The sequence below is a fragment of the Oryza sativa genome, chromosome 3, assembly GCF_034140825.1.
Source record: "Oryza sativa Japonica Group chromosome 3, ASM3414082v1".
NCBI lineage: Eukaryota > Viridiplantae > Streptophyta > Magnoliopsida > Poales > Poaceae > Oryza > Oryza sativa.
The window spans coordinates 32644257-32668120 of NC_089037.1; the positions used below are offsets into that span (position 1 = coordinate 32644257).

At 43.7% G+C, this 23864-nt stretch overlaps 4 protein-coding genes and 1 pseudogene across 12 annotated transcripts; 2 read left to right on the forward strand and 3 right to left on the reverse strand.

The window, feature by feature from the left end:
* Nucleotides 1-1328: 1328 nt before the first annotated feature.
* LOC4334220 (serine/threonine-protein kinase Aurora-3) lies at nt 1329-5416 on the forward strand. 6 transcript variants are annotated; one of them, XR_010740279.1, is made up of 8 exons: nt 1329-1657; nt 1771-2013; nt 2676-2771; nt 3620-3834; nt 3916-3988; nt 4079-4212; nt 4843-4932; nt 5033-5416. XR_010740279.1 is itself a non-coding variant. In XM_015775770.3 (7 exons), exons 1-6 carry the CDS (start codon nt 1562-1564, stop codon nt 4193-4195), a joined length of 840 nt encoding a protein of 279 aa, XP_015631256.1. In that variant the 5' UTR covers nt 1329-1561; the 3' UTR covers nt 4196-4212; nt 5033-5416. The 6 variants fall into 6 exon arrangements, 2 of the variants coding, with proteins under 2 accessions (XP_015631256.1, XP_015631255.1); XR_001544609.3 differs by having other exon boundaries at nt 4849-4932; XR_003241293.2 differs by having other exon boundaries at nt 3916-4212.
* Nucleotides 5417-5756: 340 nt separating this feature from the next.
* Nucleotides 5757-8542, forward strand: LOC4334221 (protein TUNICAMYCIN INDUCED 1). 2 transcript variants are annotated; one of them, XM_015775767.3, is made up of 2 exons: nt 5757-6427; nt 7645-8542. In XM_015775767.3, exons 1-2 carry the CDS (start codon nt 5897-5899, stop codon nt 8389-8391), a joined length of 1278 nt encoding a protein of 425 aa, XP_015631253.1. In that variant the 5' UTR covers nt 5757-5896; the 3' UTR covers nt 8392-8542. The 2 variants fall into 2 exon arrangements, with proteins under 2 accessions (XP_015631253.1, XP_015631254.1); XM_015775768.3 differs by having other exon boundaries at nt 7664-8542.
* Nucleotides 8543-9286: 744 nt separating this feature from the next.
* On the reverse strand, nt 9287-11792 carry LOC4334222 (probable thylakoidal processing peptidase 2, chloroplastic; annotated as a pseudogene). The gene is made up of 6 exons (XR_001544607.2): nt 10459-11792; nt 10307-10375; nt 10158-10226; nt 9952-10038; nt 9578-9645; nt 9287-9487 (listed from the first exon to the last, which is right to left on the reverse strand). The product of XR_001544607.2 is annotated as a probable thylakoidal processing peptidase 2, chloroplastic (transcript).
* Nucleotides 11793-17039: 5247 nt separating this feature from the next.
* On the reverse strand, nt 17040-21234 carry LOC9267365 (nuclear pore complex protein NUP58). 2 transcript variants are annotated; one of them, XM_015777555.3, is made up of 5 exons: nt 20371-21234; nt 19757-19871; nt 18759-19208; nt 17993-18428; nt 17040-17471 (listed from the first exon to the last, which is right to left on the reverse strand). In XM_015777555.3, the coding sequence occupies exons 1-5, from the start codon at nt 21093-21095 to the stop codon at nt 17464-17466; spliced, it is 1734 nt and encodes a 577-aa protein (XP_015633041.1). In that variant the 5' UTR covers nt 21096-21234; the 3' UTR covers nt 17040-17463. The 2 variants fall into 2 exon arrangements, with proteins under 2 accessions (XP_015633041.1, XP_015633040.1); XM_015777554.3 differs by lacking the exon at nt 17040-17471 and having other exon boundaries at nt 17800-18428.
* Nucleotides 21235-21485: 251 nt separating this feature from the next.
* On the reverse strand, nt 21486-23610 carry LOC107275253 (CCG-binding protein 1). The gene is made up of 3 exons (XM_015777556.3): nt 23289-23610; nt 22258-22331; nt 21486-22154 (listed from the first exon to the last, which is right to left on the reverse strand). The coding sequence occupies exons 1-3, from the start codon at nt 23539-23541 to the stop codon at nt 21831-21833; spliced, it is 651 nt and encodes a 216-aa protein (XP_015633042.1). The 5' UTR covers nt 23542-23610; the 3' UTR covers nt 21486-21830.
* Between the last annotated feature and the right edge of the window lie 254 nt (nt 23611-23864).

The following is a 23864-nucleotide window of genomic DNA, read 5'->3' on the forward strand; positions in this document are numbered from 1 at the left end:
TAGCGCCGTCTGCTACTCGGTCCGTGCGCAGCCGCCTGCTGCGTGCGGCCCTGTCGGGCGCAGCCCCGCCGGGCACGGCCCCGCCGACCGCCTGACGCGTGCGGGAAGGGAGTAGGGGGAGGCGGCGGCCCTTGCTGGGCATCGGATGGGGAGGGAGGAGGGGGAGGAGAGGGCCGGGATGGGAGGAGGGGGAGGAGGAGGGGGAGGAGGAGAGGGAGATGGATTTGAGGAGAGGAGAGGCTGGTTGTTGAGGAGATTGAGGCTGGTTGTGGGGAAGAGATAGGGAATAGGGATTATATACTACGCGTGATTTTAGTACCAACCGGGAGTAAAGATCTAGGAGATGACTAAAGTGGTGATCTTTAGTCCCGATTTGTGACACCAACCGGGACTAAAGATCCCCGCCCCTCTGACAAGGGACTGACATGGGATGAACCGGGACTAAAGATCTTTAGTCCCGGTTCTTTTTTTTAACCGGGACTATTGTGGTTTTGGGGCGACCAAGCAAAGATCAGTTTTCCAGTAGTGTACATATTATATAGCTTAAATCCCTACCACTACTGCTATGTTAGAGTGATAAATGTTGTAGTTTTGTACTTAACATGATGTAAAGTATGTACTTTTGTGATAATTTTATTACTAAATTTATAGTTTGGTGATCTTCCATTTTAAATTTGTAGTTCTTTGATAATTTTGGTTATAAATCTCTTGTTGTATGATACATCTTTTTAAATATATAGTTTTGTGATAGTTTTGTCAAAGAACATGTCGTTTCATGAAATTTACTCTTTTTTATGGAAGGAGTACACGTTATACGTGTGTCTGGTTGGGGAAATTTTAGGAAATGGGCCGAGATGGTACTGTTGTATGGAGATGGGCTGACTTAGGAGCAGAATTCGACGATGGGAAAGTCCCATGTGCTATTGCAGCCCGTAGGCCGTGTGGCTACGTGGATCGTAGTCCGGGCTGCGCGCACCTCACAGTCTCCGGCCTTTTAATTGGTGTTCTTGTTGGGCCGAAATGTTTATGATGTCTTTTGATTCTGGCTTTCAGACTATACAAACTAGCTTCAACCATGGTAATGTTTGGTTCATTTCCCTAACAAAATGTTCCAAAAAGAAGAGGCGGGAGTAAACCAAATATCTAACTATGAAGAAAAAAGGGTGAAGCACGATTTGAATTTTTTTAGAATTCATTTAATTTAATGCGATTTAAAATTTAAAACTGTACAAAACCATATCCATTCCACCCAGTGCGGCCCAACTGCTGCCCGAGGCCCACACTGAATTCCTCCCTCACTTTCCTCGCATCGCAACGTGCGGAGATGCAGCAACGTCTCGACGAGTCGACGGCGCCGCGACGGGGAGCGGCCGTCTTCGCATCTCTCCCCCATTCAAATTCCAATACTCCAAAGCACCGTTAATACTACTACTTCTCTCACGAATCCCCAATCCCTAAAATCCCCGTACGCCGCCCGCTTCTCTCCTCCGATTCCTCCGCCGCCTTCGCGCCGCCGCCCTCGCCTCTCTTGCGCCTCCACCGGCCACCGCCGCGGCGTCCGATGGAGAAGCCGGAGTGGAGCATGGACGACTTCGAGATCGGCAAGTACATCGGCGAGGGCAAGTTCGGGAAGGTCTACCTCGCCCGCGAGAAGCAGGTACGCTTCCAAGCCCTAGCCCTAGCCCTAGCCCCCCAACACCTTCGATTTCGTCTCGATTTCGCCTTCGTTGGGAGCTGATTTTGCCCGGGGACAACTGCGGGTGGTTTCAGAGCGGCTACGTGGTGGCGCTCAAGGTGACATTCAAGGCGAAGCTGGACAAGTACAGGTTCCACGCGCACCTGCGGCGGGAGATCGAGATCCAGCACGGCCTCGACCACCCCAACGTGCTCCGTCTCTTCGCCTGGTTCCACGACGCCGAGCGCGTCGTCCTCGTGCTCGAGTACGCCGCCCGTGGGGAGCTTTACAAGCTCCTCCGCACCGTCCGCCGCTTCTCTGAGCGCACCGCTGCTACTGTGAGCCCCCTCACCCCCTAGCGCCTTTCATCAGTTCAATTTCCTCCCATTTTCTTTTGTGATTGTTTTTGTTGCAATCGTGTACTATTGATTACGTTAGCAAACTTACTGTTCGCCCGTAATTTTTATGACCCAAACCATTCGAAAATTCATAATCGGCATAAACCCTGTATGTTAAATTCTATAGCTCTACAGACATACGGACGGAGTAGTATTTAATTTTCTTTCATTGTCAAATCTTTTGCAAGTTGTTCGTGCTATTGGATCTGCTAGAAATTCCCATGATCTCATCAGAACATTGCGATTCACAGGCTCTAACATTTTTCCAGATACACATCACTTTTTTTTTGCTTCCATTACATGAAATGAACTAAAGCATTGTCACCTTTTTATGTCTATAAAATCTGACAAAGAGTAACACAAGGATATGCTTTCAGACATGAATTCATGGAACATCATGAGTACCAGTTTTCCATTAACCAAAAAAGATGAACATTTCCTTTGATTCTTTACCATAAGCTCTGAACAGAACAACATGCACCTGCCTTGCCATCTATGATATCTCAGGCCCTATAATTATGATGTACATATGTTGCTTTCCTTCTGATTTTCTAATGTTCACATTATACTTTGTGATGACCTTGTACCTTGTTTATTTTTAGTATGTTGCCAGCCTTGCCGGTGCACTAGCATACTGTCATAAGAAGCAAGTTATCCATCGGGACATCAAGCCAGAGAATTTACTCCTTGATATTGAGGTTGGTTCTTTTATCTGCAGTTTTGCACCTCTTCTACTGTTACCCTTCTCAACACCATCTTCCATAAAGTGTTGCAAGTGAATTGAATAGCATCTTCCTCTTAAAGAAATAACTGAATTGTGTCATGTTAATTAGTTTGAAGGTATCTTCGCCTTTTTTTTCTTCTTAATTTCTACTGTCTTTGTAACAAGTTTCACAACCTGATGGTCTCAGATATGCACATGTAAATATAACAGATTCATGATATTTTAATCTACAGTTGATATGGTGTTTCTGAATGAAACATTTTCTTTGCAACTTTGCATATCTGATTTGATTCACATTAAGTGTAAATTATAGAGCTTTGTATATGTGAAAAAATATGGACTGTCAAATTTGACCTGATGGAACTTTTTAAATGGAAATGGCAACTTGAAACACATGTGGAATGGAAGAATATGTATGTAAATATAATGCATCCAGATTATGCCTGAGTAGTAGTAGTAGTAGACTAGTATTATGGTACAGATCTTACATGTAAATAATGATGGGACATGACAGAGAATGCCTCTACTGAATTCCACACGATGTTGCTGGTTTGAATACTGTATATGTGGACTGGAAGCTAAGTTATTACAATAGAATCCTCTCATTATTATTGAAGAATGGATAGTGTCACCATGAATATGATCACATGCTATCATGTAACTCTAGTTTTCTTGCCTCAAATATAAGAGTAGAAAGTTGATAGATAACAGTCTCGATGTGTTCATATGTTGTGCCTGATGGTTGATGTGACCTTAACTGCGTGTCGGTACATGACATGCTAACATTTGTTTTAAATAACTATGTACCTCCCCCTTTTCCAGGGCCGACTTAAAATTGCAGATTTTGGATGGGCGGTTAGATCAAATGCTAAACGACACACACTTTGTGGTACAATTGATTACCTGGCACCTGAAATGATAGAGAAAAAGGCTCATGACCATGCTGTTGACAACTGGACTTTAGGAATCTTGTGCTATGAGTTCTTATATGGGTCACCACCTTTTGAAGCAGCAGAACAGGATGATACATTGAGGAGGTAAGACCTACTGTGTTGAATGTTTTGTCCAATCTTAATTTGTTACATGTTTTCACTCTCCTTAATATGAATTCTGAGCAGGATAGTTAAAGTGGATTTGTCGTTCCCCTCAACTCCTTATGTTTCTGCAGATGCTAAGGATCTCATTTGCAAGGTAAAATTTGTGGTATTGATTATACCTATTGTATATGTTACACTAAAATGGGTTGAACTTTTGAGTTTTGAGCTTCGAGTTCGTATGCAGCTTTTGGTGAAGGATTCAAACAAGAGACTTTCTCTTGATGACATAATGAAACATCCATGGATTGTGAAGAATGCAGACCCATCAGGGAGTTGTAGTGACCAAAAGGCTCGCACATAATACCTTTAAGAAACAAGGTACATTGGGAAGCATAACGTGCTAATGAAATACACACCTTACCTTCCCAGTCATCACCCTAGTATGCTGAGCTAAACATTAAACTTTATACACATTTGTCAGGCTACATTAAAACGATTCTGTTCTGTTCTCATTATGGACTATAATAATTTTCTTCATTTGTTTGTGAAGCATTTTAGGCCTACTTTGGATTGTAGGAATTCTAGATGATATTCGGAGGTTTCATTTCCTGTATTATTGAGTTACTGTTCACCCCTTTGGATTGGAGGAAGAAGGCATAGGAAATTTGGAGGAATTTTTCCTTTGCCTTTGATTTCGTAGGTAGTCCAAGGCAAATCAATGCATGTTACTCCAAATGATCATAGTTTTAAACACATACTAAGGAAAATAATACACATTTTATGCTTATTTAGGAAGAGTCCTGTGTTTTACTCTATTTATGTGTTCCAAACGATATGTATCATATTTTCCTATGTTTTTCAATCCTATATTTTGCGTATGCAATCCTATCGTATTACTACATTTTTTTCTATTCCTGTTTTTCCAATTCCTGCACTGCGAATGAGCCCTTGACTACCAATAGTGTCCTTCAGCTTTCCCAAACCTTGTCTGAGACTCTACTTTGGAAGTGGCAGGTTAAGGGCTTGTCCTGTAAGATTTAGGTGCTGTGAGAAGTTTTGAAATTAGACCAAAGTGTAGTCTGATGCAGCATACGAGGAGTTAGTTTTTCCACCTTGTGCCCGTTCTGAATTTGGACTCAAATCCTTGTGGCTTTCCCTGCTCTCTTATTTGTATTTATTTTTTGGCTCTTTTATGCAGGTTACTCCGTGTCATTGAGGGACCTGGTGAAGGCTGGTGTAGTATTTTGGCGAATGCGTTGTTTGCCAGTGGCCCGTATTTTTTTAGCTAATTAAGTAATTATGGATGTCTATATGTATCCGCTAATCCCACCTCACTGGGAAGCCCCAAGCTACCTAACTACACTGGCTAATGCATGACGTGAAGTCCTACCATGTTTATGTTTGCTGTTGTCCGCTCCTAAAGGAAGTTGGCTGGTGTAGCCGTACCAGTTTATGACCCTAATCCTCATCAGTCATCGGTGATAGCATCTTCATTACCCTAAGTGCCATGTTGTTGTTGTGGATAAAGTTACTTAACGGAAATATAAGTATACCAAGTGCATGTCTACCTACCTTAGGAAAATTGGTTCATATCTTCCCCATATTTGGTCTAGTTCGGTGTGGTTGCGCTAATGATTTAATCTAATGTAGCCTCATGCCGTTACACGAGAAACTAGTGCAGTTAGACCTTGAACAAGCAACATAGAAAGTTGATTAGGTCATAAAAGTCAATTTATCATATGCTTCATTTTGAAGAAATTTAGTGCGAATTCGAGTAATTTCTGTAAAGCTCTGGCAAAATTCCTGCGTTTGGAAGTGCAAGAAAGAATATTGTGTGCCTCGCTAATCCAGTTATCTGGGCCCACCAGTCAGCGTCTGATTTACTCCATTAACGTCCCCCCATCTAATCCTCCGTCTTCCCCACCCTTCCCTCCGTGAAGAGAGATCCCCATCCACCTTCGGGGAAGGTAAGCCTCGAGCCCTCGACTCGAGACCTACCTCTCCCCGAGCTCGAATCCTTCTCGAAGCTTCCAGATTCTTCCACCCCCCCCCAACCCTAGCCATGGCTTCCTCCTCCTCGCCTCTGCCCCTTCTCTGCCTCCTCCTCCTCATGCTGCTCCCCTCCCCCTCCTCCTCCGCCTCGTTCTCCTTCGCCACCGCTTCCTCCAACGCCTCCCTCTCCACCTTCAGCGACAGCGACCCGGAGCCGGAGCTCGCGCGGGAGCCTACTTTCCTCGAGGAGGTCATCGATGCCGTGTCGGAGAAGTACGACTGGGACCCCGACGCGGAGGTCCGGGTCTGGCCGCTCGACGCCGACGCCGCCCGGGTCGGCGCCGTGCAGCGCTACGAGTTCCGCGCACGGGCGGGATCGGCGTCGGCGCTGGTGCGGCTCGCCGACGAATCCGTGGAGTGGAGGCACCCCGCCGCGCCGGCCGTGGAGGAGGTGGATGGGCCCGACGGGCTCGACGTCGTCCCCGGCGATGGCGCGTTGGGGTTTCGCCCGGGCGTGAGGGACGTTGACCTCGTCGGGCCGGTGGAGGTGAGGGTTGCAAGCGGCGGGGATGGTGGCTCCATCGAACTGCAGTTGCCGTCGGTGAGTGGAGTTTACTTGTAATTGCTTTCTGATTTCGCTTCGGATCGGTTGCTTATACATGTTAGGGTTCAAATGATAGCTGTAGAAATTGTGTTAGCTCTAGCCTTGCGTGATTGACCAAATTACAGAACTGATCTAGTGGCTGCAATTCTCTCGTAGAATTATAACTACTCCCCCTTCTCTAGTTGTTGGTGAATCAAATTTGCTTGTTGCTGTTTCATTTGAATGCTAAACTAGATCAATAGAATCCCATGTTTAGCTTGTATGCTGCCAACCAATTACCATGTATTGGAACAGGGCTTCCAAGTATTAGATCGTTTTATGCTGAAGGCTATAACATAAAGTGCAATATTTCTATGTATGAGCAATACCATATGAATCTCTTCACGTACTAATACATGCAAAACCATTTGGTAAAGTGAGTTGTATAGATGCAATGATGGACTGCTTTTTTCAATTGATGCTATGTAATTTATCTTAAATGTGACATTCTGGCTGCTTGAGCTGGAATTTAGCTTAACGACAAAATATAAGATTGGATGGCAGTTGGAACAGAACACAAACATTTTCTTTACCATATTATTTGGACACTACCGGTTGTTCTGCGTGGAATGGAAGGGTCATGGTCTCATAGATGGCATAACTAGGCATGCAGATGTGTTTTTGTGGTTAATACCAAGTGTAAAGCCTGTAAATTCTGTTAGTAAGAGAGTGCAGTGCTTTAATGTGCATTTGGAATTCTAGAAATATTATTAGCAGCAGAATGCAGTTGTGTAAATGGCATTTTAATAACATGCTATTCTATTTGATAGATAGTTGTACCATGCAATTTAGAGAAAGGCTATCAACATGTAAATAACAAGGCAGATGTTGCAACTCTGTTGGCAAAGTTTCTCGTTTAAGAACTTTGGTAGAGATATTTTAGATATTTGATTTAGGGTTATGCTATTGATCTTTCTTTGTTTGCAATATAGTAATGTATACAATGGTTCTCTGTACGTAACAGTCACCAACTAAAAATTACTTAAAAGAGGGTATCTGTTTTCCATATCCTGTAATCGGGGCAAGTTTTATGTAACTAAAAGGGTACTTTTGTTTTTTAAAGACCGGTCATCTGTTTCACGCAATCTTTGTTTTAGCAATTTCCAGCATTTCGCAACATATGTTGTAATCCCACCTTGACTGCTTCAGATTCTTATGTTGCACTTCTTATGCAGCGGAATGCTACCTATGCAGGACTGAAGAGGGTAATTGTTGCTGCTGGCGTTGCATTGAAGGTTATTGGTGCGCAGAAAGTTATCTTTACCCATCCTCACAGTATAGGTCTTTTAACAAATGGAAGCCTATTGGCTAGTAATAATGATCCAAGTCGAATATGGCCTCTCAGCTATGCAACTTGTGCTCCGATACTTCAAGTCAGTGTTGTAGGATCAGTCATGATAGTTGTTAATGAAAGCAATGTGCTTGGGAGGCGGAGATCACATGACACTGTGGAGTTATTATCAGAAAAATGTGAAGTGGATGTAGCAAACCGGTTGATCTCAGTTTGTGTGTTCTGTTCAATTAGTTCAAGACTGCCAAGGCTAGATAAAATCTTGAAGACTTGGTTTAGCAATAAAACTCAGGATAGCAAATCAATGCAGTTTATCCAAGCTAAAGTGACATCAATACCTTTGATAAAATTCCGTTTGGAGCTTGAGAGGGACATCACTGAAGAGGATGGCATCTGGGAAAATATTTCCAAGTGGAAAACAGTACCTATGGTCCAGCGCGTCGCACTTGATGTTGTAGCTAAGGTTGAAGAAGAAGGCAGGCTGAAGGCTATGTCAGTGAAGAAGGTTAAAAAACCTTATCCAGTAGTGGACGCTTCTTCTTGGAGCAGCTTGACTTCAAATATTTCTTTCACAAAGTTCATGTCTTTCGTTTTGCCACCAGAACCGTTGACACTGGATGTGAAGTGGTGATATTTTCTGGTTCTCATTTACTCATAGGGTTTATAGGAAATTGCACATATTAATCAAATCCGTGTATAATTGACTAGGCTGAAAGAAGTTGTACCTGAAAATGGGGTTGGAATGTACTACTATATTAAAATTTTGGATTTTCCCTGACTAACTGTGTTGTTTCAACCTCATTCTTTATAGATGTTAGTTCTCTTGTGCAACGAATTTTGGATGCTAGTTCTCTTGTGCAATGTCAGTGCTTACATGCTGGGATTATTTCTAATGTGGCAAGGAAGATTGAGATTAGAGTTGCTCCAATTTGTGGTGTTGCGCCAGCTTTGTATGTCTAGGGATGCCATTAAACGGGCATAAATGATCGCACAATGATGGTACCAAATTGGATGAGGATCCTAGGTTCATGGCAATATGAAACGGCACTTAAACAATGGACGTTTCAAAACCTCAAATTCATTCATACTAGGCTCACAGCGAGTGTCCAAAAAGAACAATGAGTTGACCCACTTTGCGTTGTACAAGAGCAAAATTTACCATCATACCGGTACAAACCACACAGGAATAATACATCAATTCACTTTCAATCAACACCGCATAAATTGACAAGGCTTGACGAGGAACAATGCATCATGCTTTCTATTTCTTTTACACTAAGATTTGAACATCATCTGACGCCCACTCTCCTTGTGTCTGAAACAGATCATCCGGAGCTAAGCCTACAACTATGGATGTTCATTTATCCGCGTTTTATAAATATGAAGGAGGTGCCTTCTTACATTACTGAGTACAGGAATTGCTGCCTTTTAACCAAGCATCTGCCACCAGGGCAGGCAAAAAAACTGATAGTCAGCCCATCTGCCAAAGGGTATTTGAGGCAAGGCGACGTCCAGCATAACAAAAATTAAGAGGAAATGTGGCTCAGCTCACATTGAAGCTCGGCCAAAAGAATGGATTGGTTTCTGGTCTGCCACAATAAATATTTCTCAGGAGATGCCTGCTGTGCAGTGAACTGCATCATGCTCAAAGACCGTATGTTATTTTCGATGGAGGCCAGTATCGAAGCACAGATCTGCCAAGAATGTTCTTCACAGGGAGAGGTCCCCTACAATGACACAGAAACATAAGATACTTGTGGCAAACTGGCAACTGGGTTAACAGCTTAGGTAGTAACACCCATTGAGATTTTGCATACCAATTATGTGAATCGAAGCTGTTGTTTCTGTTGTCCCCCAGCACAAACACGTAACCTTGAGGAACAGTCTGGCAAAAGTAACCACGATTGATAAGTATGTATGCTCCACTATGGTCTTAGCAAATGAGCATTAATATTAAAGCGACAAACTCATATTCCCCTATAAGGCCATAAGCAAATGAAGGGTACATAACAAAAATGATGCAGTCAATTCCCACATTTCAAGCATCTTAATGTCTGATCTAACAGAGTTGGCACTTTACTCAAATACTTGATGCCATCAAACTGTGACACTAACTGAAAGCAAATAAGTACTCCTAGTACATTACAACATCAAGTACATTAGTATCCAATATAAAGAGATGTTGCCATACCACTTGATCCATTTCATAGTTGAGTGGCTCCAGCACAAATTCCTCATCCTGGACTACTCCATTAACCAATAATTTACCATCACGTACCTAATAAAAGCAGGGAATACCAATGGTCATTACTCATGCAAATGGCAAAGAAAAGCATGAAATTTTTTGGAAAAAAAGGAAAACAAATAGGAGTCACTACCATTCGGATAAAAGCTTACTTCAACGGTATCCCCACCCTTGGCCACAATTCTCTTGATGAATACATCTCCTGAACTGCACCCCAAGGCCTGAAAAGATCATTCAACTACTAGTCATAACAAATTCTATTATGAATTAAATCAGGCAACAGATAAAAGGGAGAACATACCTGCAGAACTGGGGGGGCACGGAAGATCACAATGTCCAAAATATTAGGCTCCCGGAAAACGTATGAAACCTAATACCATAACAACATCAGCAAACACACATCACAAACTATTCTTACTCATAGAACAATCAACAACAGGAAATTGACTTTACCTTGTCGGCAAGGATTCGGTCACCAACATCGAATGTCGGATACATAGACTTGGATGGGATGGACCTTGGCTCAGCTAAGGATGATCTATATAACAGTGGCACAGTCACAGCGGCAAAGACAGTCTTGGCATCATCCGAACAGGAGCTCACCCACCTTGATAGCCAGTTCCTCCTGCTCACCTCTGCAGCAGCACCAAGTGCAGGACTGCTCTTTCTCACCATTCCAGCAGCACCGGAGTTAATTGCGCCACTACCAACCAATGGTTTCACGCCCACGCCCACATTAGAAGAGGCACCACTGGAGTTGATTACGCCGGAGTTGATTACACCACTACCAACCAATGCTTTCACGCCCACCTTAGAAGGGGCAGCCACCGCAGGCGAGGGCACATGTGCAGGACGGGGCGAAGGCGCAGGTGCAGGCTTAGTTCGTGACACAGGCGTAGCAGCAGGCGCAGCAGTGGGCGCTTTAGCTACATCAACTGGGCGAGCCGATTTGCGGGATGGCGCCGCGGAGGTGATGAGGTCACTGCAAGGGAGCCACTTGGTCGCCTGCAGGAATGGGAGGAGCGCCGCGGGGTTGAACGCTGACGATATTGACGGCGACGCCGAGAGCGATGAGGCGCCCACGCGGCCAGTAGCGGAGCCCATCCCGGAGGTGAACACCATCAGCAACCCGATGGCCAGCGATGATGGCGGGTCATTCACCGGAGCCTTCGTTGCGCACGACCGCGAGAGGAGCAGCGAATGGCCCCCTCCATTGGCGGCGATGGCGGAGGCGGCGGGGAGAGCCTTTGCCTTGGGCTTGGGCTTGGGCTTCGGATGGTTGTGATCGTCGGCGTCATGGTGGTACTCGGAGTGGCGGGAGGAAGCGAAGAGGCAGAAGGGGCGGGAGAGCGCGTCCTGGAGGAAGCGAGCCCCAGCCCCCGGCGCCGCACCGGAGGAGGCGGCGGCGGCGGCGGTGCAGCGCAGGCCAAAAGACGAGGCCAGGCTCTGCGCCACATAGCCGGAGTACGACATGGTGATGCGGATCGCCATCGCGAAGCTGGACTCCTAATCTCCGGGATCTTACTGGAGATCGTCGGTCACTTTCATACCGTCAGCCGGGACGGCGGCGGCGGCGGAGAGGGGCGCGGGGTATCGGGGGGATCTAGGGTTCTACCGAGTAGGAGGCGACCGCTACAGGGGTTCGTCGCGGTGGCAGCACGCAGATCGAGGATGCGGCGGTGGGAAGGGTAGGCCTCCGGAGATATGGGAAGTCGCCGCCGGTGGCGGCGGCGGCGGCGGAGGAGGCGAGTTGGGGGGAAGGAGAGAAGGTGGGAGATGGGGATGGTGGGTGGTGGAAGAGACGCGTCGGCTTTTTTATGTCGAGGCGGAGTCGCGGAGGCCGCTCGGATTTTCCAGATCTTTTTTACGATTGTTTTTTGCCCGCAAAGGTTGGAACGAGGTGGGTGTATAATTGGATATTTGGATATGTGTAAATTCGATTTTGCAAGTGCTGAAAAGTTTTGAAGATAAAAGAGGGAAGTGGTGCGATCGTTTTTAAATTTGAAATGTGTGTTTGACTGTTTGTCTAGGAAACAAATAATCATCCGCTTAAAACTTAAATCGAGTTCTTTTAAACAACTCGATATTTTTTTTCGTTTTACATTAGCACGTTTCTCAAACTAATAAAATGTTTCGTAAAAAAAATTTCTATGTAAAGTTTTGTTTAAAAAATCAAACAAATTTATCTTTTAAATATATAATAGTTATTAATATATAATTAATCGTGCGGTCATAATTCATCTTTTTTTTGGGGTCGCGAATAGCTACCGTCAAACTGCTTATTCGTACTGGCCCTCGGTCACGCGGTCACGCCAACGAAAGTTGCTAGCTAGGCTGTCGTTATGCGGTAGTATTATTGTTTTCAAGAATAAAAACAAAGGATATTCTTAGGTACTTTTTCTGTCAAAAAAAATTAACATGTGACTCCTCTTAGGATAGTTTATATTCGTTATTCTAGGAGGCGTCACATTTTTTTCTAGGTTGAGGTTTTTTTTTTTTTTAGAACGGAGGGGTAGGTGTACAGGTGTAACATACACCCCTTTACAATGAGTAAATATTATTTATATTTCTTAAATCAGAACTCATTAGTCATTACAACCATTATTTTGTGCACTTTATATCTATACTTGTAGCTAAGATCATATCCACACACAAAGATCAAGGATGTATACTGATTCCAAAAGTTGCGAAACTACAGTACACAGCACCACAAAAAAGAATGGCCAAAGATGTGCAAAAATCAGAGAATCCCCACCACTAGAGGGACAGATCAAATCATCAAATTGCACCTCCCACTATGGTATAGGGCATGAAGCGGTATAATGACCTGAAGCTATGCAGACAACGACATGAAACACATTTTCACTAACTTAGGGTGTGTTTGGATTCCAGCCACTGTCTGCCGAAGTTACAGTATTTTTGTCACGCTACATTGTTTTGTGATGTGGACAAAACGTCCGCCACACATGTGGCGAGCCACGTCGTGGCATGGCATTCTATGCCGCCAACCAAGCAAACCCTTAATATTCTAGCCATCTAATATCAGATATAATATATCATAAGTACATATAGTATAGGTGTTTTAAATTTTCGGAGAGAGGGAGTAAGTGCTACCATGACCACCACGTCAATTCCTATAGCTAAAAGCAACGGGGGATGCTGAAGTTGACAATTCGCAAGAGGTTGCCGGGTGCTGCTTCTTCTCTGATGCTTCTTCCCCTGCATAAGGTCCAGGTCATAGAGATTGAGTGAGTAGTATTTGATTAGTACCTCGTAAGCATGATTGGTCCTAAGAGATAGCAGTGTATGGCCGTGATCTGATCTCCAAGCTGCATGGATGAATTCAAGAAACATGGTAAGTTCTTATCAGAGTTCAACGTTTCAAGATTGCAGTAAATGTAAATAGCATAGGATGAGCTTTAGTTGAAGAATTCAGATTTCAGAGACGAAAGACGTGCGGACACGGGATAACTGAGAAATTGGCGTGTATATATTTTGTGTATAATGATGATCATCTTGTAAGCTGTAGATGCCAACAAAAAAAAATTCACTACTTTTTAGGTAGCTGACGTTTGAACTGTCGTAAGCACTCACGTTGCACAAAGTAACGGTATTAACAATTTGGTTAAGGAGGCAATTACAAATCAAGATGCCGACTTAGACTGGGCAAAGCACCGGAATTTTATAATGAAATGACAGCGAGCCATGAGGCAAATACTTCAGAGAACTTTTGCAGTATAATTTACTTACAGTATATAACTATATATTGTCAATATAAACCATTGACGGGTATAGATTGATCATTTGATCTGATCTCCACCTTAATTGGGTTGCAATATAAAATTAAATGAGGAAAACTTGACAACTCGGTTCTGGGATCAGGAGTGGAAAACTAGCCGCCTGACATTGGCATGATCAAACCAGAGAGCCGATTCCATCTTGAGCTATTGCGATAGTATGATTTACCCCTTAAAAAAAGAGATTTCGAGAGATACGTCCCTCCAAATATTTTTTTTAAAAAAATCGTTAACATGTTGGGGATTGAATACAGAACCTCGAGGTTAAAACTACACCCCCCCTTTGCCCCTTAAATTAGGACATTCGACATCTCAAACTCTTAAATCTGGACGAATTACCCCCCGCCCCCAGCACTATCTTGGGCGGTTTTAGGCTAGGCTAGCTGACCAAGGAGAAAAGCACAACCTCAAATGCCATGTTGAAGAAAGACCTATGGCGTTTGAGGTTGTCACGTCAATAAACTTTAAACTTTGTCATGCGAACACATTAACTTTGCGTGGAGAAAAGGTCATCTTCTTGCATGCAAACGGGAAGGCCATGGGCTCATGTATGGGAAATTAACTCGGCTGCAAAATCGAACAGCCTTTGCACCAAAAGAAATTAAATCTGCATTTAGATTGTACAATACGCTTATTAATTTGGATCTTTTTGTTTTTGCTTATGCGGCGATCAAACGTGAACAGAGGGACTATTAATTATTTTAAATTTAGAAAATTAATATGCTTTTTTAAAACAACTTCGTAGAGTAAAGTTTTGCAAAAAAAAAAAGCGCACAAAGCTTGGGGAAGCATACGCATGGAGAACGGGAGTTTTTTTTTATCTACTAGGAAAGAACACAGCCTGGAGTTTTTTTTATCTACTAGGAAAGAACACAGCCTAATATTAGATTAGATTTGCTAGATATATTTTTTACATTCCTTTAAGAAAACAAAACTGAGAAGTGAGAAAGTATATCGGTTTCCAAGTATATGAAATTGATTGGCATAATACGGGTCTAAATTATCGGGAGCAATAGTTAATTGCACGCGGCCGTTGTTTTTCTCCATGGTGTCCGTCCGTAGACCCCAAAATCGTCACCCAATCATAATCTGCCTAAAAATATGTTGTTATGTATGGAATTGGAAACAACGACCCAGATAACCCAAAGCCTCGTGGCTTCCTTCGACTATATATAAGGGCCACCCGATCAAGAGACCCCTGCCACAACAAAAAAAAAATATGGGAAATTGTGTAGGCGCTAGCAACCGCAGTACCTCGCGAGAAAACAAGGGAAATCACCGTGTCAGCCGTCGGTACGGCGTGGACGGCATCACCGTGTTCGGTCGAGCACACGAGGTGAAGCTGACGGCCAAGGTCGACGGCCGAGTTTATCGCTGCATCAAGGTCAGGGAGGGGATGTTCCTCACGCTAGCGACGGAGTACAACATGCCTGCGCTGATCGGCTGCCCGGGGGACGAACCGAGGATGCTGACCCCGTACGTGGATGACGACGAGGACGAGGACGACGCCACCGAGTCACCGACCCTGGCGCGCGGCATTACCGTGTGTTTTGCAAGAACCTGCCGTTGGAGGTGGTGGTCCGCGGGGGCCGCATTGCCTGCGTCAAGATTCGTGGCCGGAAACACCGTAGGCATTACTCGCTGCGTTCAAGTCAAACTACTCCAAATTTAATTAATTTTATAAAAAAATAAGTAATATTTTTAATCCAAGACAAATATATTATGAGAATTTATTCAATTATAGATATAAAATTATACTGGTGTTATAATTATTACTATTTTTTCTACAGAGTTCGTCAAACTAAACTTAAACTAGATTAGTTTGACTTTAACCAAAGTCAAAACGTCTTATATAACTTAAAACAGATGGTGTATTATTCTTTCAATTACTTCATCCGTTCAAAAAAAACCAATCTAGTACTAGATGTGGCATATACTCTGTCCAGATTCGTAGTACTAGAATATGTCACATCTAGTACTAGATTCGTTTTTCGTGGGACGGAGGGAGTATGTTCTAACGAATCCTATGCCCCTATCATTTCACTTATTCCACAAGAAGTGATACTACCTCTATCCCAAAATAAGTGCAACCATGAAAATCCGTGTCTAACGTTTGACCGTTTGTTTTATTAAAAAAATTATAAAAAAATTTAAAAAATAGTCATACATGAAGTATTATTCATGCTTTATTATCTAATAACAATAAAAATACTAATCATAATTTTTTTTTAAATAAGACGAACGGTCAAATGTTTGACGTGAAGTGTAAAATTACACTTATTTTGAAACGAAGGGAGTATTTGCAAACGAAAAGTGATCTACGAATAAAACTTCTATTTGTGTGTGAGTTTGGCCAGCCGATCGTATGCATGTGGCCATGTTATGTCGTCGCTTTGATCTTTTTCGCGAACGCGCAAGAGGATCTTTGCTAGCACGAATGTATGCATCACTACTTAAAAAAAACTTCGTGTTATCGTGCTACTACTGTCGTGTTACACTCTTGGTAAGCGTTGGTTGGCATTTTTCAGGCATGGTAAGTGACAGGATGGTGCAGTAGTCACAATTTACAGATTGTGTAGAATACGTTTGAAACACCAGTGCATCTGCAAATATTGCTCAAACAAGTCACTGCAATGAAATTAAGCATCGAGTTCTTTTCACAACCAAATCAGTGAGAGGAAAAAGGAAAAGAAATATCATCACGCTGACCAGAAGTTAAGTAGCTTGTCAAATAAAATCTTATAAAGCAACTTTACGGTTTATTACTGAGTACACTCTTGTTTCGATGAGCACAAAGGTTTTCATCTGTAAGGTGAGGCAGATAAGCAGTGATATACTCTCTCTTTCCCTAAATGTTTGACGCCGTTAATTTTTTTAAACATGTTTGTCTGTTCGTCTTATCAAAAAACTTTTTGTGAATATTATTCAAAAACTTGAGTAGTAGTATATTTAACAATGGATCAAATGATAGGAAAATAATTAATAATTGTTTAATTTTTTTTGAATAAGACGAACGGTCAAATATGTTTAAAAAAGTCAACAGCGTCAAATATTTAGGGACAGAGAAAGTACATTATAAAGAAGAATCGTCATCACTTTTTCTAATATGAGCAAAAACTTCTAAAGCAATCTTATGCTACACTCTTTTTTGAGAACATCTTATGCTACACTCGAAGGGCGCAAAGCTGTGGTGTACTAGAGCCACATATAAGATTCCAACACCAACAACCAAGGTTGTAGTTTAATTTGTTTTTTTCTTTACGATATGTAGATATTAAATTTTAAGTTACAACTGATATATTACATATTAATATACCTTTCTTTTCATGATTAACATGCAGGAACATCCTTCGAGAGCTTAGAATAGAATAGTTTCCCCACGTATATTCATATACAAAACTAAGGATCACCATTCACAGCTAGATTCACTTAGCTAGCTCTACCATGATTGCTCGCTAAACAAGTTGATCAAGAAAACAGAAAATGAGCTAGATCAAGAGGACAGAAAAGGAGCAGAGTCAAAAGTACATGTAAGGAGTTTGTGTTACACATCTATCACCTTTTTGGGGTCATCGTCCTCTGCAACACTGCTAATTGGTATCAAAAATTGAAAGTTGAAGCAATCAAGCAGGATGGGATGGAAACTACAGAGTTCTCCGTACTAACATCCTGTCAGTGATTAAGATACAATGTTATATAATATTCAATACGTAACATGAAAGCGAAAATAAATAAGATTAGGGAAAGTAACTTCATAATGCCAGTAAGGAAGCTAACAGGTTTCCATTATCGAAAAAGTAAGAAAGCTAACAGACAGTGTGAAATACACAATGTTAATCACAGCTGCAAAATAAAATGAAGAAAATGAAATGTGAACCGTAGATGAATTCTCATTTTGACCATTCTCACTACATATATCTTAGAACGCATATAGCATAATACCATATAAAGGATTGCTAAATTTCTGATAGATTCAATTGAATGTGCTACAGTGGTATGGAAATAACATTTCTATCCTTCACATTTAACCAAAAGAATGCGTTGGTTTTACAAATTTAGAAAGAAAAAGCTACACGACATTGACTAAGGATGTCCACACGGGTTACATGTCAAGTTAAATAAAAATAACTTCTGAATCAAATGGTCCTTTAATCCGTTCTATCCAGTTACACATAGAATATTATGTGTACCTCCAGGTGGTGTTCTGAAAAGTGAGGTGCCACCCAAAGCAGAAGACGCAAATCTTGCTGGAGTGGATCCTAGTGCAAGTGTGGAAGCTGAGCCAAATGGTGTGGGCTGCAGCATAGACCCAGATGAACTGAAAGGGCTGGGTGATGGAGCAGGACTTGTTTGAATGCTGAACCAGGGCAAAGCAGAAAGTGGTGTTCTAAGAATTGCACGAGTACTAGATGAAGTTACGCCAGTAGGGGATGACAATTGCAAAGGTTGGCTTGCCAGCACAGATACATCAACCCCTGTAGGATGGACTATTCTGGCAGTGGCTTCTTGTTTAGCTGCCTCTCTTCTATCTGCCTCCAAAAAAGGATCGCTACAATCACCCATGAGCCGCCAAGCATTCCGATAGTGAGTTCTCATTACCTCAGCATATTGATGAAGATTTTCCACCTGGACAAACAAAAACATCAGAGAAGCTCAGTATTCTCTGAACACCAAACAATATAGTTCCATACAACAAGAATTTAATATATTTTAGCGACACATAAAAACAAAGTGAACCTATCACTTGGGGTATGTTTCTGTTGTGTTACAAAACGAAATAGATATATTAGCTTAAATATGCTCAAAACTGTAAATAACCAACCACCTTGACAACTTTAATTACGAATTTAAATTGAACAACTTCAGAGTGGATCTGAGCAATATATAAAGAAAAATCCATGCAGTATTCAGAATATGTAATGCCAGTGATCAATACATGTATTCATCATAAATTACCTGGGTAGCAACATGGATGAGATAGTCGTACACATTAGGCACTACTGTTGACAGGGATTCGAACGCATTTGAATAGTTCTTATCATTCTTTATTTGAATAAGCTGCTCTAGCTCTCCGACCATTCTGCTGCATTCCTCAAGACGGTTCTCAAACTTGGAAACAGTGTGTTGCATAAAAGGAGAAGGCCGCATTGCAACACCACTGTAAAAATCAAATGTTGGCACAATTGCTGAGGGTTGATTGAAATAAGTTGGAGCACCAGATGGTCCAGCATGATGAGCAAAACCAGTATTTGCAGTTCCAGAATATCTACGGATGAAATTTGGTCTCAGCTTTTGATATGAGCGTATAGCCGAATCTGTGTTCCGCATCATTTCTTCGACCACAGCCATTAAGCTCCGAATGGAAACCATCTCCCTGTCCATGATGGTGGAGGTTGATCCTATCTCCTGTTTCAGAAAGGAAAATCCTCCTGTTACAAACAAAGAATAAAGTTGAACGCCCTATTTCAACTAGTGGATTCATGAACTATTCCTTCCTCTTTTAGTTTTGAACATATTTTCAATATAAAGTAGTTTCAGAAAGTAGCCTAATCAATAAGGAGGCTGAAGTCAAGGCCAGTAAAATCCTTTTTTGTACTGTACAAGTGTACATTCAACAAAATACATCATATCGCCCCCCAACTATTTGAGACTGATAATTTTCGTGCTGCAGAATATTGATATCTTGCACATTTGTGAAGTAACATTAAGTCATTACTCAACCAAAGATATGCGCATTACACTTAAGAACATTGAATATCAGCTGGTACTCAACTGATCTGTGAAGACTGAAAATATAGTTGATGAGTGGTGACTAGCGCAAAAGCTATATACCTAATAAAAAGCATACAAGCAAGTAAAGCAATGATTTCATGGTATTACACTAATATGTGGGGACCAAAACATTTCCAAAGTAACTAGTAGTACCAAATAACAGCCCAAGAAGTAAACAAAACCTGAGAAATCTGCGTAGCATACAGCTCAAAACTCCTGCTAGAGACTGATGGGTCGTAGAGGCGGCTGCACTGGTCCAACAGATCGCTCTCATGCTTGTACTCCCTCATCTTGTTCCTGAAAATCACAGGTTAACCAGGTGACGATCGTAGAGCAATGGAAGTTTAGACAAAGCAATTAACACAAAGCACAGAGATCTTTATCAAGGGAGACATCAAGAACACACGGAAACCCCCATTGATCTGCCCTTGCCTTCTTTCAGAAAAGGGGGAAAATGAAAAGAAAAGAAACCCATAGTGATCCCTAAATTCTGTAAAAATCGCCACAGATATCTCATAAAAACCCAGAAAATAAACTTCGACGACAATGGGGCAAAAAGAAGCCAAAAGATTCAGACCGTCTCCCAAGAATATCGAGAACGCGATGCGACGAACAATTTCCACGATTCACATCTTAATAATGGAATGCGTTCTCCTGTTCACCTTACCGAAAAAAAGGGAAAATGCAAGGCAATCTCGATAAAGAGCCCCAACTCGGATTCCCCCAAAAATGAAGAACGCGATGAACATCGCCCCAATCCCCCAATAGAAGATCAAGAATGCGGAGCAAGCCATACTCGATGTGCAGCAGAAGCTCCTGCGATTGCGGATGCAGCTCCACCCACTTCGTCCCGTACCCCGCAGCCCTTCCCTCCACCGTGTACAGCCTCAGCTGCTGCGACTGCTGCCGCGCTGCCTCCCACACCTGAAGCTGCAGCTGCCGCAATGCCGCCTCCGCCGCCGCCGCCGCGCGACGCCGCTCGAACTCCCTCAACGCCGCCGACACGGGCACGGCCACCTGCTGCTGCTGAGGCGGGGACACGGACGCAACGGGAGACTCTTGGAACATCGTCCGCGCAGCCGGCGGCGGGTGCCTAGTCACCTGCCTCTGACCCGTCGGCGGCGTGTGCAGTGCACGAGACGGCTGAGGGCTATCCACCTCCATCTGGCCGCGCCCGCGCGGCGGGCGAGACGACCGAGAGCCAGCCACCGGCGTCTGACCCGTCATCGGAGCGTGCCTCGCGTGAGGCGGCGGCGGCGGGGCGCACGTAGAGGTTGGTGTCCGCGTGCGCTTCGGCGTCGCCGTCGCCGTCGCCATCCCCGCCGGTGGGCCATTCTCCGGGATTGTGGGGAGCCCCGGCCGCTTCTGGGGCGACCGGCGAGGGGGAAGGGGCGGCTTCCGCGACGACGAAGGCGGCGAGGGCGAGGGCGAGGGGGAGGAGGATGACGAGAAGCTGAAGCGCCTCGCCAAGGCCTGCAGGTCCGCCTCAGCTTCATCCTCCACGACCCTGAAGCGCGACATGGCGGGAGGTTGTCTCGAGGAAGACGAAGAGTTCCCGGCGCGTGGCGGGGCAAATGGATGGACGGATTTGCCCCTAGCGGTTGCGCCGAATTGCGGGCGGTCTTGGCGGTGGGCGCTACGGGGTTTCGCGCATAACGCGGGGGTATTTATGGGTCAAGAGTTTCTCGCTGCTGACGTCATCGCCCGTCGGTGAAAAATGACGCAAACGAGAATCGCCTGCAAAAGAGAGAACGGGATTGCTCTCTGAATTCTCTTCTTCCGTGGCCAAGATGAAACAAGTGAAATCGCCTGCAATTTAGGCATGGCCTGCGCTGTATTTTTCTCTGAACTCAAAACTGTGCTGCAAGCATACTCTGTTCAACTGGGATACAACCATCGAAATCCTCATCATCCATCCAACAGGTGATTGATCATTAACTCCAGGAAACAGATTCAGAAACTCTATTCCAGAACATATATATACAGAAAGACAAATTTGTGCAAGCTATCTCATGGGACATTGCTTGAGTTTACAGGGAAGGAGCTATCTGAATCCTGAGGGGAAGACCTGAACAGCATAAAACACACGCCATTATACATTCAGTAAAGCAAGCAACAGCAATCTAACCTGGATAGCTACCACGCTGCTGAACCTTAGTGCATTACCCAAACCACAGAACTTCAGGCATCATAATTATCCGGCAACCAATACAAAATTTTCACAAGGAGCGGTATATGGATGCTTGGTGACTTGATTCAGTCGGTTTCATGATCTGGGCGAGGCGTATACCAATCAGGAAATCTCCCCATTCTTCTCAGTAGCCTCGTATAGGAGGACTCCGGCATTAGGGCCTCCTGTTCTTCAGCAAGCTCTTCCTGTGTTTTCGGCAATCCGTCAGGCACAGGGAAAGGCCTTGGCTTCGCAGCTTGCCCCAGGGAGTTTGATGATAGTGAATTATGAGATTTCTCAGCCATCTTCTTTCTTAGATCTGAACGGTGATGGATGCTATTGATCAGGTACCTCGGATCTCCCTCGGAGTCCTTCACCATCCTTGCAATTTCCTCTTTGGGTAGCTCTTGCTGTCACAAATGGAGAAACCCTGTTAATTCGTTGAGTCCAAGTAGACTGCAAGCTTAATAATCTTGATATGATTGTACAACAATCAATACGAATGGCACAAACCTCAAGTTTATTGAGTTCAAAGTAAGCATCCCAACAGCTGCAGCACTCATCACCTTCTAGGGTTGTGCAATAATCTGTATCCAGATCAGAGGAACAATTGTTAGGAAATGATTAGACAACTTCTTATGCAGTTGATGTTGCAGAGACAAACCTACTTAAATCAGGTTCTAACTGAATCACATTCACACAAGCTGAATCATTTTTTTCCACAAATATGCAAGAGGATTGTGTATCCTTGTATTAAGGAGGGTATCAGGGTAAGCACACAGAATGTTGGACAGGCTCAAAGAGCCAACCCAGCTGACGTTTTACATAGGTTTACATCTCACAAAAGATTGATGAAACGACCAACAGCAGAGAAGAACCTGAAAAGGGGACAAGCCTACAGATCACGACAAATTGAATTTTCTTTGTGCATTTCCATTCTCATTTCATCTAGTTGAAATTTTATTCAGATCACTGTATTAGCTCTGTACATTTGGCCTCGAAAGCCAATAATTGCATATAATGATTAAATGATTTATATATAATACAAAACAACCCTTCCTCTGTTTGACTACAGCACAACCTTACAGACATCAGCAACAATAATTTCATCTTACATTGAAATTAAAGCATCTATTTAAGACCCTCAATCTCCAATTGAAGAAACTGTTTTACGCCTCTACATCTTGCATTACACGCTAATTGTAGGCTTATAGCACTACTTAATTCTTATGCTTGTTCACACAACATTTAGTAGGGATATATTTTAGTTTGATCTGGCAGCATCACTGGTCCTAAGAAGTTATCACGAATCCTACTAAGAAATTACCACGAATCCTCATAAATTACCCCTAATTAACTAAAGCAACTTAGATCTCAGAACTGGAGCATGCACTGCTACTAAAACTAAACAGCAAGTGGCCTAAACCTCGGCAGGAAGCCGCATCCCACGCAGTAAAATAATCCCAAAATATTGCTAGAAAACAGGCAGTGAGGTGATAACTCGGGCTCTCGGCTAAAGCAGCAACACAACCCAGCAGCTTTACCTGTGATCTGGTCTTTGGTGCGCTGGACGAGAGGCTTCTCCTGCCTGAGGAACTCGTCGAGGACGCTGCGGCTCGAGCTGAAGGGCTCCCGCTTCGGGATCGAGTCGTAGTTCCGCACCGCGCGAACCACTACCCCCGCCGCCGACCCGCGCCGCCCAGCCGCGGCGGCCGTGCGGGAGGCCGAGAAGGCGGTGGCCGTGGCCGTGGCCGTGGCGGGCTGCGCCAGCGGCCGGAGAGCGGTGGAGGACAGCATTTTTTTTTCTCCGGCGTGGTCCCCGGCTAATCGTCTTCTTCTCCGGTGGATTTTGGGAAGGATGGAACTAGGCGAGTGGATTAGCTCGCGGCCTATATATATAGCAGCAATAGCGGAAAGCGCACGAAACGGATAAGGATTGGCCGCGAGATAGTTTATTTTGTTTGTTTTGGATTTTTGTTTTGCAATTCTAACCTTCAAGTTGTCCTATTATCGAAAATAAAGACGGGAGGGATTAAAATATCTTGGGATACTTCGGCTTTCGGAGACTTTTCCATCGTCTGCGCACCCGGGATCCAAAACGGTGGGATCTGAGCCGTCGG